Raw genomic sequence first — 19,040 nt, 5'->3', positions numbered from 1 at the left:
AGCAGAGGGGAAGGGAGGTGTGGCAGTGAGTGCACTCAGGACCTGCTGTCAGTACTCTGGTTTTGCTGCCCAGGGCCTGTGGACATCAACATTGCAGCCAAATGCAATGCCTGCCTCTCCAGCCCATGCAAGAATAACGGGACATGCACCCAGGACCCTGTGGAGCTGTACCGCTGTGCCTGCCCCTACAGCTACAAGGTATGCTGGAGGCCCTGCCCCCCACATTCATGCCTCAGGCTCCTCCTTCAGCCCTGGCCCTAGAGAGGGGCACTGTGCCCTGCGTACCCTCCCTTCTCCAAGGGACAGCCTGGATGAGTCCATCGCACAGGTCACCACCCCAAATGCAAGCCCAGAGTTTCAGGCAGCCTGTCTAATGCCCACATCTGATGCAGGTGGAGTGAGAGTGAGCTGGCATCCCCAGGTCTCTGTCCCCAGGGGGATTGTGTGTGTGTAGTGACAGGCTTAGAGGCAGCCTCACTCTGGGGAATGGGACTACCTGATGTATTTCTAGACTATGGCTTGCTTCTTACAGATAGTGTCAGAGTGCCACCTATGGGCCCGGGACAAAAGAGCCAAAGGATTCCCTTTGAAACCAGCCACCTCCAAAGCCTTAAACTTACCACGGAGTCCTAGACCCATGCACCCTCATTTCATACGCTGATTATAAAAATCAGAGAAGAGAATAAATGTATGAGGTCCAGATGAATGCCTGGCCTTTATTGATGATTCAAAAGAGAAATGTACTATGTCTGGAACTGAGAATGTCATCAATTCACAGTCACAGGGCACTCACACACACACAAAATGTTATTAATAGGAGGGGAGAATAGAGATTAACAGCAGACATCCTCAGGATGTGTGGATCCTCTCAAACTCCGTTGTATGCATTCAGCAGAGAAAACTCAGACTGTGCAGTTACACAGAGAAGCAGGTGTGGATTCCAGCTTTGTCCTTTACTAGCTGTGTGGCCATGGCTAGTCATTTCGTCTGTCTTCCCAGCTGCAAACTAGGACCTGCCTCATAGGTTTGCCATGAGAATCAAATGTACAGTAATGTACGCAATACACCTAGGACGATACCTGGCGTTCAGTAAGCACTCAATAAGCCGGCATACTGCTGCCTTTTACCTTTACCCTTGCATGGTGGTCCCTCATACCTGGGTGTGGAATAGGGCATCAGTAGCAGGTGGTATGTTGCTGGTTTGATCCAGGATTATCAGTCTATGTCTCTGTGAACTGCCAAGAGACTTCAGTCCTTCTCCTAGAACTGTGACTGCATTTGTAACATTCTCAATTCCATACATAGTGTAGTTCTCTTTTGAGTCATCAGTAAAGGCCAGGCACTCATCTGGAGCTTATGCATGTATGTTCTTCTCTGCCGTTTATAATCAGCGTATGAGATGGGTAGTATCATCCTTATTCTTTTTTTTTTTTTTTTTTTTTTTTTGAGACGGAGTCTTGCTCTGTCACCCAGGCTGGAGTGCAGTGGCCGGATCTCAGCTCACTGCAAGCTCCTCCTCTCGGGTTCACGCCATTCTCCTGCCTCAGCCTCCCAAGTAGCTGGGACTACAGGCACCCGCCACTTCGCCCGGCTAGTTTTTTGTATTTTTTAGTAGAGACGGGGTTTCACCGTATTAGCCAGGATGGTCTCGATCTCCTGACCTCATGATCCGCCCGTCTCGGCCTCCCAAAGTGCTGGGATTACAGGCTTGAGCCACCGCGCCCGGCCGTATCATCCTTATTCTAAAGAGACTGTTCACATTCTGATTCTTGCTTCCTTCTCTTTAACACTGGCCTGAGTCTGAAAGTAGCAGAGCTGGGTTTGAAGTCCAGGCTTCTTCCAACTACACTTGACTGCACTATGAGCATGACCTGACCGTCAGGGTCAGGGCAAAGAGAGTATCTGCAGGGCTACTGCAGGATAAGGCCACTTGTTTGAACTTTGTTCTCAAGATTCTGAACATCATGTCAATTTTAGAAGAATTTGAACAGAGATTTTGATCTTAAGGAAAGTGTTGAGCCCAGGCAGGTCTAGGATGCATGACGTTGATAGTAGTGGTGAAGATGATGTTGGTGAAGGTGATGATGGTGATGGTATCAGTGAGGATGGATGATGACAAAGGTGACAGTGGTGATGATGGTGATGGTGTTGATGATGGCGATGGTGCTAATGGTACAGATGGTGATGATGATGATAACTATGATAATAACAGTAACATAAGAGCCAGCATTTATTGAGTACCTACTATGTACTGACAGTAGACTAAATAAGGTACATGTATTATCTTGCATACTCCTCATCAGAGTCCTAGAATACAGTTCCTAAAATGACCCTCATTTTACAGTTGAAGAAACTGAGCATGGTAGGTAAGGGAGTTGGGATTCAAAGCTCAGAACCAACTGACTCTAGAAGCTGTGCTCCTGGCCACTGCACTCACTGCCTGTTGGCAAGTGCAGTGATTGCAGGGGCTGAGGTTGGGGATCCCTGACTATTCAAGACCTGTCTGAATTGCCAGGTTAGAAACAAGTAGAATGTAGCCATGGGAAGAACACCAAGCAGGACCCTCTGGAGCCTGTGCCTATAGGATGCATGACCTTGGACAGATGCCGCTCTTCTCCCCACTTCAGTTTCCTCAGCCATAAAATGGGGCAGGCTGAACCCAAGGGATCCTTTAACTGAGGGTTGCATCACATTCTCTGTGCTGAGTATGTCCCTCCTGCTTTCCTTCTTGCCAGGGTTAGAGCCCACCCAAACAGAGCGACTGAGGTGGTAGTTCTGCATGAGTGGCTAAGTTAACAGAAATCCCCAGACGCCTGCAAAACCGACCTCAAAGTTCAGGCATTTATCTACCTATTTCTAGATATCTCCATTTTCCCATCTACTAGCTGAGTGACCTTGGGAAGCCACAATGTTACAAAAAAGCACAGGAATCACTGTGTAACATTTGGTAGGAGCTACTCTTAATCTACTATAATGCCAGGCCTTTGTGAAGCAGTTTAAACATATTATCTCTTGCAGCACTCTTAATTACCCTGTGAAATAAGTTTTATTATCCTCTTTTAATAGATGAAGAAACTAAGGTTCATAAAGATGAAATAATTTCCCCAAGCTCTCACACTTAGGAAGTGCATGAGCTACAACTAGAACTCAGCTATCTCTTGCAAGAAAGTCTCTACACTCACAACCCAAGTCAGATTCTCCCTAAGCCTAACTCTCCCCACCTGTAACTGAGAATACTCATACTCACATGCAGTGCTGTTGGAAGGATGAAAAGGGGCTATGTGTGTACTTTGCCTACCTCAGTGCCAGGATTCAGTAGATACTTCACAAAGGGTCATTATTTTGCCACTATTTTAAGATTTGGGGGAAAAAAATATATCTGTTGGCTGATTCTGTTTCAGCCATTTAGTTTCAGGCACATATGTTCAGTGTCTCAGAACAGTGCTCCTCAAACTTTTGTGTGCAAAAGAATCACCTGGAGAGCTTATTAAAATGCAAGTTCTAGTTCATTAGATCCGAGGTCAGGCCTGAGAATGTGCATTTTTTACCAGCTCCCAGGACATGCCAGTGCCACTAGCCCAAGGGGCACACTTTGAGTAGTAAGGACTTAGAGCAGCACTCCTGGTCCCATCTCAAAAAGAGGTTTCCAATGAGGGTAGCTGTTTCCGGTGGTTGTTTTGTTTTGTTTTGTTTTGTGAGACAGAGTCTCACTCTGTTGCCAGGCTGGAGTGCAGTGGCACTATCTCAGCTCACTGCAACCTCTGCCTCCTGGGTTCAAGTGATTCTCCTGCCTCAGACTCCTGAGTAGCTGGGACTACAGGCACACACCACCATGCCCAGCTAATTTTTGTATTTTTAATAGACACAGGGTTTCACCATGTTGGCCAGGATGGTCTCAATCTCTTGACCTTATGATCTGCCCACCTCGGCCTCCCAGAGTGCTGGGAGTACAGGCATGAGGCAGCGCGCCCGCCCCTCAGTGTCTTTTAAAGCAGTGATTCCCAACTTTTTGGCACCAGGGACCAGATTCATGGAAGACAATTTTTTCACGGAACTAGGGTCTTCATCAGGGTCTTCGGATGAAACTGTTCCACCTCAGATCATCAGGCATTAGTTAGATTCTCATCAGGAATGAGCAACCTAGATCCCTCGCATGCGCAGTTCACAATAGGGCTCGCACTGCTATGAAAACCTGACGCCACCGCTGAGCTGACAGGAGGCAGAGCTCTGGTGGTAATGCTCCCGCCCCGTCTGCTCACCTCCTGCTGTGCAGCCCAGTTCCTAACAGGCCAGGGACCGGTACCAATCCATGGCACAGGGGTTGGCGACACCTGTTTTAAAGGAAGCCAGTCAGGATTCCTGGCCATGTCCTACACACACACACACACACACACACACACACACACACACACACAAAGTGGGATAAGGAGTAGAAAGTGTGGTGGAGGACCATGGAGCATCACAGATCTGGTAGATTTGAGCAAAATGAGGCTGAAGAGAATTGAATCAGGCTAATTACCCAGGCATTGGCAATAGTGATTATTTTTCAAGGAGATGTAAGTGACAGAAATCCCTACTTCCAGGCCCAATTACCATGTCATCAAGCACTAGGCTCTGTCTCCTGGATTTCTGTGCTTGGCGTGAAAGGCTGTAGGAGTTGCCACCACCTCTACCACCACCGCCACTGCCACCGTTGGGAGGGTTTGACCTGAAGTCACTGGTACTTGCCAGTTCCCCAGAGCAGGGGCTAGCCCAGGCAGGGGCTGGAGAGGTCTTGCCTTGACCTTCTCAAGGTTCTTTGTCCTGCCCTTCACGGTCCATGTGTTGGCGGCCACCACTCCCACATATGCACCTCTGGAACTATTTGGCACCAACCAAAGACCTGAAAAAGTATTTTAGTCACTCACATTCAGCCCTGCCTCAGACCCCAAGCAGCAGCAGCAGCAGCGTCGCTATTATTTATGGAGCTGCCATTACATGCTAGACATCTTATATATATATGGTTTGTAACCATTAACTAATTCCCCATAGGGTAGGTCGTATTATTTCCATTTCATAAGTGGTAAAAACAAGGCTCAGAGAGAACTAGTCACTTCCTCAAGGAACACAGCAGCCAACTTAGAATGTGCACTCCCATCTGCGTGCCCCCAGAACGTGTGTTTTGAGAGGGGCAGGCTAAGTGGTCCCACATAGAGGCTCCCAGCACTAACTTTGGGCTGGATGCCTGGGTTCAGCTGCTTGCTCCCCGTTTCACTTACTGCTGTGCGATCTTGGCCATATTACCTCACTTTCTAAGTCTGTCTTTCCTGTCTGTAAAAATGAGTGTAATAACAATCACACCAATCTCATAGGTTGTTGTGAACATGATATACAATCGTGAATATAAAACACTTAGCATGAGGCCTGGAATGGAAAATGTGCTCAGCAATGTGAGTGAGAATTAGTATTACAGTTTCCATTCCACACCGACTTTCAGAAAGGGGCCCTGTGTTGTTATGGTTTAGGATAAAACCAGATACCAGCCCAAACTGCACTCTCCCTGTCCCCCTCCAAGAAACCTCGGACTGGCCCCTTAGCTGGAACAGGGCATGAAGGGAACCAGACGGACATGGCACATGCCTTCCAGCTGCTAGAGATGGGCCTGAGGCTCTGGCATTTGAGAGGGTCCACAGCAGAGGCTGTCCTGGGCCTAAGGCCGTCGGCCCAGTTGGCTGCGACATCACAGCCAGGAGGCCCCAGTTCCATTCCATCACATCACCGGCAACAGCAGAAGAGGGAAGAGGATTTTCTCAGGCAGATGGCGAGCAGGTGGTGTGGCAGTGGGCGGGCTCCCATGATCACCTCCACCTGGTCTGTGCCAAGCCACTGAGCCCAGGGCCCAGAAAGGATGCGGCAGTAGCCTCCCCAGACCCCACGCTACCAGGTCCTGCAAGGGACTGCATGCCAAGACTTGGGTGAGCTTGGTCTTCTCCCAAGGGAGAAGCGGGAGCCAGAAGGCCAAGAAGAGTTGGGCTGCTCCCTGGGACAGTGGGTCTCATGCAGCTCAGTCTCTACCTTGGAGCTGCCTTCCTCAGGGCCACTGCCCTCAGTGCTCCTGCTGCCTGGCGCGCTCCTCTCCCCACCTTCCATGCAGTTGGCTCCTTCTATGCAGTTGGCTCCTCAGCTCACACATCCCCTTCAGAGGGGCCTGCTCCAAAGAATCCCCCACCACCCTGAGCTCTCTATTGCAAGGGTTCCCTACCTGGCCTAACCTTAGGCTTACCTTCAGAATTTTAGAATAAATACCAAAGCCTGGACGTTACTGCAGATCAATCCAGGATGGATCTCTGGGGGTTGTCACTTTGTAGGAGACAAGGTCTGCCGGCCCCACTTCAGCCTTCTTCCCTACTCAAGTTGTGGGTTATATTTAAGGTTCAGTGAGGCTCATGGTAATGTTACCTTCTAGCATTTACAGAATACCTACTAAGCTCTAGGTGGATTACACACTGTGTAACCTTTTCCTTACATGAAAGCTCAAGTTTAACTCTCATAGCAACCCCGTGAGGTGGATTTGGAGAGGTCAAGAGGCTTTCGTGAAGTCACGATCAGCCAAGCCAGATGGGATGGAGCTGGAATGTGAAACCAGCTGTATGTGAATTCAGCTTTGCCTGAATCCATAGCCTGGGCTCTTGCCCTGCAGTTTGGGATGGAGAAGGGTGCAAAGTCGGCGAAGCAGTGAGGCTGGAGCCTGAACTCTGGGCTTCTCATCACTCTTCCCCTTCTCACTGTGCAGTGACTAGGGGTGAGGGCTCCCATGGGTGGGCTCCAAGTCACACAGCAGGCCTTTCCCAGGGGCTGCTTGTTGTCATCTTCCCAGCCTCCTCCTAGAGCATGCTGGAACCCCTGAAGTCCCCTGGGCCATGGCAGCCCCGGAAGGCCCCCTAACCAGGTGCTTCTCCCTCTTTTGCTCCTCAGGGCAAGGACTGCACTGTGCCCATCAACACCTGCATTCAGAACCCCTGTCAGCATGGAGGCACCTGCCACCTGAGTGACAGCCACAAGGATGGATTCAGGTAACAGCTCACCCCTGGCCTCCCTCACTGTATTATTTTGTTGTCACACTGCTAATAAAGACACACCTGAGACTGGGTAATTTATAAAGGAAAGAAGTTTAATGAACTCACAGTTCAGCATGGCTAGGGAGCCTCACAATCATGACAGGAGGCAAAGGAAAAGCAAAGGCACATCTTGTATGGCAGGAGGCAAAAGAGAGCTTGTGCAGGGGAACTCCCATTTATAAAACCATCAGATCTCATGAGATGTATTCGCTACCATGAGAACAGTATGGGAGAAGCTGCCCCCATGATTCAGTTATCTCCACCTGGCCCCACCCTTGACACTTGGGGATTATTGTAATTCAAGGTGAGATTTGGGTGGGGACACAGCCAAACCATATCCCTCACCTTGGAGGGCTCCCTGGGCAGGCTAAAGAAGCAGAGATTACACCCAGCGAGGGCATGCCCAGGGCCTGTGCTGTACTGGCCCTTATGGGAATGATCTCAAGGCTCTTCGTACCCTGTAAGGGAAGGACAATTTATCCCCCCCGTGCAGATAAGGATGTTCAAGCATCAGAGGGACAAATCCTTTGCCCAGAGTTACATTAAGCATTGGTACAGGGATTTGAAACCAGGTCCCAACCTCATGCTTCCTATAAGGGAGGTGTCCGCTGCTGGCTAAAGTCAGAGAAAGATTGGGTGAAGGCTTAAAGACCGCCAGTCTGGCACTTCCACCATGCTTTTCTGAGTTATAAAATAAATAGCATTGATTATATGCTTACTATGCCAGGTACCAACTAGTCAAGTATTATCTCATTTAAATCCCTACATGACCCTATCCAGTAGGTAGGTATTATCCTCATTGAACAGACAGGGAAGCTGAGGCATAGAAATGGACTTGCCCTAGGTCATATCTCCTGATTTTCATTCCTGGATCATCCAAGCCCACCTCCAGTCCTCTTTCCTTCCTGACATTAACATTTCAAGAAGAAAAGGGAATAGAAGCCACTTAGGTTTTTCTCCTCTCTGTCCTAGGAATGGGATTAGGCTTCCACCCAAACCTCAGGACCCCTTCCTGCTTCCACCTTCCCCAGCAGCTTTCAGATGCCCAGTTTTGCTGGCCTGTGACCCTGACAAAAACAGACTGTTGGGAACGGGCTCCTTTGGCATCCCTGGGGAGCCAGTTGGGGGGGCGGCAGCCCCTTGACAATAAAGGTGGGGGCACCCCATGCCAAGCCACATGTGGGTGTCTTAGAGCTCAAGTTGCAACCAATTAAATATCAAAAGCACTCTGGCCAGAGGCTGCTGTGTGGTCTGGGGAAGAAATCAAGTTCTGGGCTCCCGGTTCTCTTCCCCAGGGAACCCGCCCGCCCATGTGTCCACCTGCCAAACCAGCTCCATCAAGCTCTGCCTCCTGAAAAGTGAAATTCAAGGCAGAGTTCCTTTTCCTGCCTGGAGTCAGCCAAACCACCCACTCCTGCCGGCTCACGTAGAGCAGAGAAATATGGAGGTGGCCACGGGACCCCAGCCAGGAAACACCCCTCCAGGGCACACAGCCTGGGCTGCCCCACCCAGGCAAGGGATGCGGGTCAGATGAGGGAAGAGCTCCCCGCTTCAGGCAACTGTGTTTCTCCATCTCAGCTGGAGGTTCGAGTGAGCAGAAATATCCCATTTCCGTCTTCAGTTGAAGAGTTTCAGATGAACTGAAAATATTTTTAGAACTTAGGGGAAAAGGAAAAGGGCCCAGATCTACAGGATCCGGGAAATCGGGTGGAAGGTTAAGGCAATGCGCCAGTTACTAGTGATGGGAGAGATCACATGCACTCCTCAAGGAGTAGGGAAACTCTTCTCCATCGGGCCAGCACCTGGCAGGTGAAGGGGAGCGGTGCTCGTCAGGAAGCTCCCTTTTGCTCCCCTCTTCCATTCTAGAGTAATTCCTTAGGGCTGCCATAACACCCACAGACTGGGTGGCTGCAATCACCAGAAATTTACTCTCTCACAGTTCTGAAGGATAGAAGTTCCAAATCAAGGTGTCAGCAGGGCCGTGCTCCCTCTGAGTCTCTAGGGGAGGGTCCTTGCTTGTCCCTCCCTGGCTTCTGGTGTTCCTGGCAATCTTTGGCATTCTTTGGCTTGTGGCTGCAGCACCCCTCTCTCTGCCTGCATAGTCACGAGTGCTCTCCCTGTGTCTGCCTTCCCATGGCCATCTGCTTTTAGAGACACCTGTTATATTGGATTAGGGGTCCACACTCTTTCAGTAGGACCTCAACTTAACATCACATCTGCAAAGATCCTATTTCCAAATAAGATCACGTTCTGATGTACTCGGGGTTAGGACTTCAACATATCTTTTTGGGGGGAACCCAATTCAACCCATAACACATCTGAGTCATCAGCATCACCAGCCTCCTCATACACATGCTTCTCTAATCTTGCTGCATTGCCTGCTCACAAGAACAGCCAAGGCAGGCAGAGCAGGCCACACAGAAGACCAACACAGGAGACAAGGTCTGCTCTCATCCCCACAACCAACTCATGGCTCCCGGAGTCTCCTCGACAGCTTTCCAAGGTTTCCAATGAGGACAGGGAGACATCAGCCTCCTTCCACCCCGTCACTCCTTTAGCAACCTCTCTTTCCTTGACCAGCCACCATATCTCACTGCCAGGTAGCCCTAAGGCTCTGGGGGAGCCAAAGTAACTGGTCTTTAGGAAAACAAACGGGCAACACCATGGTTTAGGACTTTCCGAAACCTACCCTCTGTCTGGCTCTGAAGAAGTAGCCTTTTTCCTGAGTGCCCGGAGTCCCTAACAGGAAAAAGGAATTAGTCATCTTGCTGTACCCCAAAAGCTGAGACCCGAGAGGCCCCTGGCCTTTTGTGGAAAATGTGATATAGTTTTCAGTCACAGAAAGGAGACCAATTAAGGAGGATTCTAGGACCACTGAAATTCACTGCCTGTTAGCTGAGTGTAGTTTACTTTTTTTAGCTAAATCCCAAATCAGAGTAATCTCTGGAACCTGAAATTCCAGGTCTGAAGCTGAAGTGCACACTCGTGGATGGAGTGAGAATCCCTGACAAACAGGTTAGGCCAAGGAAGGATCGAGATTCATTGCAGCATTTATTTAATCAAATAGCTGCTCACTCCGCCCCCCACCCCCACCTCTTCTGCACAGCCTTTATTTGTTCTAACTGATCTTGCATGCCCAGTCCCGGGGATATGACCAAGATCAGGCAGAGATGCAGGCAGTTGAGGTTTTTGTCCAAGAGATGTAATACTGTAGAGGCAAGTGAAGGAAATGCATCTTGCTGGCCCACAGTGTTTGAAGCCAAGTTGACCCGAAGGCCTCACTCTTGGCAGGAGAGGGATCCTCCCACTCTAGCCTTCGTCCCCCGGAAGCTGGGGGGGCTCAGAAGTAGCAGGAATACATGATGGGGAGAAATGGCGTCCCTGAGGAACAGTTAAGGAAGTAGGGTGATTTTGTGTAGAACTAAAGCTTGCTAATGGGTTCCGAGCATTTTTTATGTGCTATGTACCCTTCTAAACATTTTGCTTGTATAATCTCATTCAATCTCCACAACCACCCAGGTCAAGGTCAAGCAGCTAGAATGTATCAACTAGAATTCATTCCCAGGAAACCCGGGTGCAGAGTCTGGGACCTTGGCCACTATGTTCTGCCCACCCCCTGACCCTGAGATAGAACGGCTGCCGTCGAGTTAAAAAAAATCACTTAAAGGAGGATGTTTATTATGCTGTCTCTCTTTACCTGCAAAAGCGATTGTGCCTCAGAAGAGCTGAAGGAAGGGCGGTTTGGAGGACAGCTGGAAGAATTTAAGCCATATCCAGGAAACCACTTCCAGCTGGGGGAGTGATGACACCGGCCTTGTCAGCGGACAGTAGCCCTGGAGCGAGGCAGCCAGCATGGGCCAGGGGAGATAGAACATTGCCTAGAGATGGGGTTGGATGAAATGACCTTTTAGGCTCCTCAGGGTCTTCCTGCTCAGGGCCCCAAGGTCTCATGTGTCCAAAGTGCTTTCTCAGACCTTCATCTGAAGGAGAAACTAATTGTATTTCCCACCCGTTCTTCCTCTCTGCCACTCCAACCCACCTCTCTCCCTGACCCCTGACTCCCCTGCTCCTCACCCCACACATCCCAAAGCTGCTCCTGCCCTCTGGGTTTTGAGGGGCAGCGGTGTGAGATCAACCCAGATGACTGTGAGGACAATGACTGCGAAAACAATGCCACCTGCGTGGATGGGATCAACAACTACGTGTGTGTCTGCCCGCCTAACTACACGGGTAAGGATCTCATGATTGTGTGTATGGCTGGGTGGAGGGGCATCGCTAGAATACCATTTTCTTAACTTCTTCCAGGGACTCTCCTCCTCTCTGCCTGAGGACAGAGACTAGGACCCCAAGACCGTGCTATGCCAGGAGGGGCTCCCCAAAGGCCTGTTTGCTTCACCACCAGCCACCAGCAAATCACTACTCCTTCCCACTTGAAACAGAGTCCCAGGCTCTTTAGCTGCTGTTCATCTCATTGCTGGCCATTCCTTCCTTTAGGGCCCCTGTAGACCCAGTGGTGTTTGAGGCTGGCAGAGAGGTGCTTGCATTGTGTTTATGCTTCCTTCAGGTCTAGTCAACCGTCTCTTGAAATCCACATTTTCCAGGCACTCAGCTGGGAGCTAGGGATACAAAAATGACCAAGACAGAGTTCCTTCTCGTAAGAAGTTTATAGTCTGGTGGACAGAGGCGTGGATTCATTAGAAAGAGAACATAACATCTATAAGCCCTGGGGGTGTGGGATCATAGAGGAGGAACCTAACGCCGGAGAATCCAGGAAGGCTCCCACAAGAGATCATTCCTCAGGAAGATCTTTCCACCCACCCATGCCCCAAACACAATACCTTTATTTTCCTACATTAATAGCCCCTAAAAAGGGCAGTTAAATATATCATTAGATTGTGAAGCAAAATGCTACCAATTTTGGTGCAAACACAGCCCGCTTTGTTATGAGATCAACCAAAAGTAGCATATCCCAGACTGGAATTCCATGAATTTGAGGAAAAGTCCCCATGAGACAAGAAGTTTGGGAAGTACTGCATATAATAATAACCTTCTTCTTGGTGTACCATGATACAAATTAGCATGTTAGAGGTTCTGAAAATTCCTGCTTTAAAGAAAGCTGTTTGTTTAACCCAGCAGTTCCCAAACTTATTTGATCTCAGAGCTTCCCCCTTACCCCATCCTCGAACACTATTCCCAGCCCAGAGATCTTGTGTTGCAAGAAGCACTTTTAGGAAATACCAGCCTAAGGCAAGGAGAAAATGAGGAGGGGGAAGCTCAGGGACCCCCATGCCCTGGACTACTGGAACCAGGCTTTTATGTCAGGAGTAAAGTGGGTGGGGGGAAGCTGTGGAAGATGAATAGAAGCATCCCTAAAGATGGCAGAGAAGGAAGCCAAATGGCTCCCATTATCCCTCATAGCCCATACCTTTATCAAGCCTCCAGCCCAATAGACACTATCCCCAAGCACATTCTTGAAACTGCAGGAACGTACCACCACCAACTGAGAAAACCACTCGCTGTAATAATCCTGGGCTTCCTAGGACCCCAGACAAGCTTCTGTGCTGGGAGAAAGTGTATGGAAATCTGCTGTGGGGGCTGGGTGTGGTGGCTCACGCCTGTAATCCCAGCACTTTGGGAGGCCAAGGCAGGCAGATCACCTGAGATCAGGAGTTTGAGACCAGCCTGGCCAACATGGTGAAACCCCAGCTCTACTAAAAATACAAAAATTAGCTGGGCATGGTGGTGGACACCTGTAATCCCAGCTACTCGGGAAGCTGAGGCAGGAGAATCTCTTGAATCCAGGAGGCGGAAGTTGCAGTGAGCTGAGATCCTGCCACTGCACTCCTGCCTGGGAGACGGAACAAAACTCTGTCTCAAAAAAAAAAGAAAAGAAAGAAAACTGCTGAGGGGTTACCTCCCCTTCCATCTTTCATCTTCTGAGTGGAATTGTAGCCAAGAGTTGCATTAGCAACAGGCAACACTTACTGTGCACCTACTGTATACAGACTACTAAATTAGCCACTTAGACCAAGAAGTCTAAGGTATGCCCTCAGCCCACAGGGGCTTCTGGTCCATGAGAAGAATCACTGTATAGAGTCATTGGTCAAGAAGAATCAGCTTAGTGCCAGAAGAGAGATGACAGAAATCCCAGTAGTGAAAATGGAGACGGCAGTGGGGCTCTAACAAAGGCTTCGTGGCAGGGGAGGAGCTTGAACTGAATTTCGAGCAGGCAGATGGGCAGCAGGAGGACACTGAGGAGGCATTGATGAAGTGGTTTCCTGCCTCAGTTGAGGCCTACCTGGTGTCTGCTGTTGACCAGGGTGCACTGCTGTCTTGTTGCACTTTGGTCCTGACAGTGAGTGCTTGTATAATCTTATTTAATGTCCACAACTGCCAACGTCAAGGTCAAGCAGCTAGGAAGTGTCAACCAGAATTCATTCCCAGGAAACCCAGGTACCGAATGAGGCTTGGTGGTTTGCTCTGTCCCGGAAAATGTGCAAGTCCCACACAGACGCTTGTCTGCTTCTCTGGGTCTCTCCAGATGACAAGGAAGAAAGAGGAGGCTTCTCAGGAACACAGTGCCCTCTGTGGTTTTGAGACACTGAAGGCAAAATTTGGAGAGGGAGGCGTTCAGTGCTCCCTCCCAGGACATGGTTGGGGTCAGCCTGTCCCCCCCACAGCAAAGAACAGACTTAGGGGCTGTCTGTTATTCATTACCCTGCAGCCAGCCCTCCGGACCTACCTGCCTACACCCTGGCTCCTGCTCCCACTCTACTCCTGGAGAGAACGTTCATGGTTAGACCTTTCCCTCTCTTAGATCACTCTCCATCTGGCTTGACCAAGTGGAATTTGAGGAAACCCAAAACTCAGATCTTAAAAGCTGGTGTTGCTTGGGAGCTGCTGTTCTGTCTTACCACCCTCCCCCACATTCTTAAAACACATTTGCAGGTGGTGTAAGCTTTTCAGGGCTTATCTGCAAGGGCCATCCCTGGGTATTTATGATCCATTAGGTATTTTGTAGCACTGCAGACTTCAAAGGCAATGTGTCTAGAGACCAGAACTTCAAATTCCTTTCATACTTCTTTCCCTGAAAAATCCAAGGGGCTTACTTATCTATAACAGGTGAAGGGGGCTGCTAAGCCTTGTCTGTGTCTCTAAAGCCTCCTCTGACCTCCTGGGGGAGGCTATGGGTCCCCCTTGTGCTTCCACAAAGTTTGCCCTTCTGTTCACACCTACAAGTCTGTGTTGTAATTGCCTGCTTGTTTGTAGCCCTTCCCAAATAAGCTGTGGGTAGGACAGGACCTGGCCACTGTTGTGTCTCCAGCACCTGGCACAGCGCCTGCCGCACAGGAGGTGCTCAGTAAATAAGTGTGGAATGAAAAAAACAAATGAATAAGCATGGCCCAAAGTCAGGACCAGGCATCCTGTGCTCTCAGCTGCACCTGCCCCTGCCCTTGAAAGATCAAGTAAAACAGCCAAATGGTGATGCTAGGACAGTGTCCAGGAGGACACCTGGAATCTTCCCATGGTCACTGCCAAAGAAACCAAGGCAGAGGTGCAGGAGGATACACAAGGAGTGAGAAGGTAGGACTCCTGACGTCCATGCCCACCTGACCAGGGGCTGGATGAGTCTGATCTTCTGGCCAGGCTATCCCCCCCAATACTCTGATCTTCTGGCCAGGGTATGCCTACCCTGCCTGAGGCTTGAGCTATCTCCCCCATCCGTGCCAGGTGAGCTCTGCGACGAGGTGATCGACCACTGTGTGCCTGAGCTGAACCTCTGTCAGCATGAGGCCAAGTGCATCCCCCTGGACAAAGGATTCAGGTAAGACCTGGCTTCGTGCCCCCAGCACAGAGTCCACGAAAACTCTGCCTCTAACAGTCTAGGTTTTAGGCAGTCTCTGGTCTCTCTGCATGCTCGCTCTCTCTGTGTCATGTGCTTCTCTGTGTCTCTGATTCAGCCATGATCTAATTCTCTCAGTCTCTGTTTCCCTGTGCGTGCCTCTGTCTCTCTGTGGGTGTCTCTAAGTCTCTGTAGATAGACAGGTAGGTAGGGAAAGAGAGAGACAGAGACAGAGAAAGATCCACTCTTTCTCTTCCCTGCACCTTCTTCCTTGCCTCTCCTCTCCCACCAATGTCCCAGTGCTCTCAGCATATCCCTCCTTCCCAGAGCTAAAGAAGTAGAGCAGTTCCACTGGGGAAGCAGAGTCTAAAGCGTATTTGGTCACCTTCTCCGTGTGCGGCCTTCGCAGTATGCTGCCCCTCCAGTCCACAGCAAGTTTTTCAGCTTATGCACCTGTTGCAGGGGAAGGGGGCAGGAGCACTATGGTCCAGCAGCATGGCCACTGGTGGAGCTGTCTCCATGGCAAGCAGCAGAGCCAATAGGAGTCAGGGGAGCATGTGAGCGGCCCTCAGGGTGGATGGAGAGGCTGCCCCAGGAGAAAGCCATCCAGCTCTTGAGGCTGAGGATCCAATGGCACCCCTGGAAATCCCTCCCAGGCCCTGTACTCACCTCTTCCTTTCACCTTCCTTCATGAAAACTTTTGCCACTGCCTCTCCTGGAGAAGATCGTGAGACCCTTGAGACTGGGGGTTTTCTGATATCAAGAGGGAGATCCCAGAACTCTGTGGCCAAAAACATTCTTCCCGACTCCAGTGCTGCCTTCTACACACAGCTGCCTCCTTCTTCTCCCCAGCAATCTGTGTCTAACACCAGAGGGAAGCCGCTAGCACCAAGGAGTCAGAGTTTTGGGAAACAGGCAGTCCAGGGCAACTGGAGAGACCCCAGGATGTTCCCTTAGCAGACCCCATAAATGACCTTACAGAGCCTCCCCTAGGGATGAGGGCCCTGGGCCCAGAGCTCCATGCCTGTGCTGACAAGTCTTTAAGGAGAATGCCCACCATGGCATCTCCAGCCTCTGGGGGGGGCAGAAGCGCATGCTCTAGGTCTCGATGGGTCCAGGAGCTGTCGTCACCCAGAGTCTGTCCTGTTCTCAGTCACAGGGCAGAGAGTTCTCAGACTCTGGGGGTGTTTGCAACTATGAGTCTAAACAGCAGAACTTAGGACTTCAGGGAATCCCAAGATCTCAGAAAGTCCAATCACAGAATCTTAGAAATTTAGAATTAGAGAATCCCTGAAACTTGAACTTGTAAGCTCTTAGAATCTTAGAATCTAAGAAGCAGGAGTTCTAGTTGTTGCTCCCCAGCCCACCCATCAGTCCACAGATCTTTTTTTTTTTTTTTTTTTTTTTTTTTGAGACGGAGTCTCGCTCTGCCGCCCAGGCTGGAGTGCAGTGGCCGGATCTCAGCTCACTGCAAGCTCCGCCTCCCGGGTTCACGCCATTCTCCTGCCTCAGCCTCCCGAGTAGTTGGGACTACAGGCGCCCGCCACCGCGCCCGGCTATTTTTTTGTATTTTTTTTAGTAGAGACGGGGTTTCACCGTGTTAGCCAGGATGGTCTCGATCTCCTGACCTCGTGATCCGCCCGTCTCGGCCTCCCAAAGTGCTGGGATTACAGGCTTGAGCCACCGCGCCCGGCCCAGTCCACAGATCTTGATTGTGTGCAGTGTAGTGGGGATTGGAAGATGGTTTTAATTCCTCTCCTCAAGGCCCTTGCCATGGACCTAGGGGAGGAAGATTTGACACTGAGTAAATATTTAGCAAAGAAGAAAGTTCTAGGCCCCACGATTCTGGCTGTGTTGCTGGGGTTCTAAGGAAGGAAGAGCCTGCTGGAGGAGAGAAGCAGCCCCACCCCTTTAGGAGCAGAATATGGGTGACCCTTGAGGGTGGGTGGAATTTGGATGGGTTGAGAGAAGGAAGAATGGCCCCACTGGGGGAAGAAGAAGCGAGTAAGTAAGGGTGAGAGGCAGACATGAGCATGTCTTTTCTTGTGTCTCCCTTTTCTATTTTCACATCACAAGCCTAGAGCTCATCACCAGGGAAAATGCCAAGAGGCTCTGGTTTTGCTCAATGAGACCAAATGAAGCTTCAGCCCTTCCATGTGTCTACCCCATTCCTACCTACCTCATCTGCCCTGTGCCCCCTCAGATATGCCAGGTGGGACTTTTAGGCGGTCGAGTTACCTGAGTACAAGGGTGAGAGATGCCTCACAGGACCTCCCCGTCTACTTCCACCCCCGGATTTGACTTCAGTTTACTGCTGATCTTTAACCAAGTATGGGATACTGTGAGGGGACAGGGAAGAATGAAGGGGCAAGGGGTGGGAAGAGACGTGTAAATGCAAATGTGAACCCAAAGCAGAGCAGGCCAGGCTGGCAAGCAGAGTGCTTTGGGCATGCCCGGGAAGGGGCAGGGAATGAGGATCTGCCCATGGAGAGGAGATAAATTGCCTCTTGGTTGAGTGGACAGCAAGCTCAGAGGACACAGGCTTGCACCAGCACTGGTCAGAAGTGGTCTAGGGGCTACCCTGGTCAACATGGTGAAACCCCATCTCTACTGAAGATACAAATATTAGCCAGGTGTGGTGGCGCACATCTGTAATCCCAGCTACTCAGGAGGCTGAGGTAGGAGAATCGCTTGAACCCAGGAAGCAGGGGTTGCAGTGAGCGGAGATCGCACCACTGCACTCCAGCCTGGCTGACAGAGCAAGACTCTGTCTCAAAAAAAAAAAAAGACGTGGTCAAGGGTGCAGGTGTGGGGTTGGAGTGCTGGAGAGCTAACACTGCCAGGTTTTTATGATCCCCAGAACTTATTCCTAGAAACCTCTATTGTAACCAAAGTCCCTTGAGTTCTAGGACAATATAGGAAAGAACAAAATCAGTCTAGCTTTCATAATCTTGAGATATTGTATTTATATGTGATGTCATTACTTGAGAAGGTCTACAGGCCAGCTCAATAATGTTAGGTTTTCATTAAAATGTGTTTAAATCAAAAATTCTTCCAGTGCAACATTTTATCATTTTATCTCCCTTATCTCCCATCACCAAACAGCTCATATCCTATGGCAGCCTATGGGGATATTAGCCAAAGAGATACGCGGTCAGGGTGACCTTTGCCCAAGTGTGACGATGTTTATCCTTGGAGTTCTCCTTGTACATTCCCTCCCTCAATGAGGTCTCAATGAAGGGCAGATACTACCTGTCCATAATACTGAAAATAACAATAGCCAAAAGAAAGATCACAATGACTAGCATGTACTGCTAACTTATTATTTGTCAGGCAAGGTGTATTATCCGACATCCAACAATCTTAGAACGTAGAAACTCATTCACATTTTATGAGGCTCACTGAGGTGACATAAGCCACCTTTGCACACACATATAAAGGGGTGGGGCTGTGAATCAGTCTGGGCCTGACTGATTTCTCAGCTAAATCCAGAGACTCCAGATGTCCTGGAACCAAGGACAGCACTCGGTTACTCCCCCTTGTGCAGAATCAATAGACCCAACACATATTAAAATGCATAAACTTTAACTGGAAGAAAGATAAAGGCAAGCATTTGAGAACAATAGGGAATGCAGGTTATAGCACCAGCTGCCTCTGTTTAGTTGATGGAGAAATATTATATAGGTCCTTGCTACCAGAGGTTCTGGAACCAGCAGGATCAGCATCACATGGGCGTTTGTTAGGAATGCTAGTTCCCAGGCCCCACCCAGACTCCCTGAATCGGAAGACACATTTTAACAAGATCCCTGGGTGTTTTGTATGCTCATTAAAGTTTGAGACTTGCTGGTATGGAGAGGGCTGCAGCATTTTAAAAGAAGAAGGAGGTTAACACATTTGCCTCCAGACCTCCACTGCTTAGTCTGAGAGTGAGAATAGCTTCCCTAATTCCTAATAAAGACCTCACCAGTAGCCTCGAAGTCCAGGCTTAAAATATTGGATTTTATCCTGTAAGTATTGGCCAGCTATCGTTGCCTTGCAGAAAGTCAAATAGCTTAAGTTGCTCTGCGACTACTTTTTAGAATTCAGGAGACACACGGATG

General features: G+C 49.7%; 1 protein-coding gene and 1 long non-coding RNA gene across 6 annotated transcripts in view; one reads left to right on the top strand and one right to left on the bottom strand.

The window, feature by feature from the left end:
* SLIT3 (slit guidance ligand 3) overlaps positions 1 to 19,040 on the top strand; it is a 636,360-nt gene that overhangs the window by 588,944 nt on the left and 28,376 nt on the right. For all 5 annotated transcript variants that reach the window (XM_017960112.2, XM_017960114.2, XM_017960113.3 and 2 more), the window contains 4 exons: positions 74 to 198; positions 6,955 to 7,052; positions 11,188 to 11,327; positions 14,829 to 14,922. In XM_017960112.2, the coding sequence (XP_017815601.1) occupies positions 74 to 198; positions 6,955 to 7,052; positions 11,188 to 11,327; positions 14,829 to 14,922 (457 nt within the window). The remainder of the gene's footprint in view (positions 1 to 73; positions 199 to 6,954; positions 7,053 to 11,187; positions 11,328 to 14,828; positions 14,923 to 19,040) is intronic.
* LOC110743576 lies at positions 9,961 to 11,843 on the bottom strand. Its single transcript, XR_002522867.2, has 3 exons — positions 11,382 to 11,843; positions 10,795 to 10,975; positions 9,961 to 10,478 (listed from the first exon to the last, which is right to left on the bottom strand). It is a non-coding gene; the product is annotated as an uncharacterized LOC110743576 (long non-coding RNA).

The sequence above is a fragment of the Papio anubis genome, chromosome 5, assembly GCF_008728515.1.
Source record: "Papio anubis isolate 15944 chromosome 5, Panubis1.0, whole genome shotgun sequence".
NCBI classification, from domain to species: Eukaryota; Metazoa; Chordata; class Mammalia; order Primates; family Cercopithecidae; genus Papio; species Papio anubis.
The sequence above is the reverse complement of the archived record's forward strand: the minus strand, read 5'-3'. Positions and strand labels throughout refer to the sequence as shown.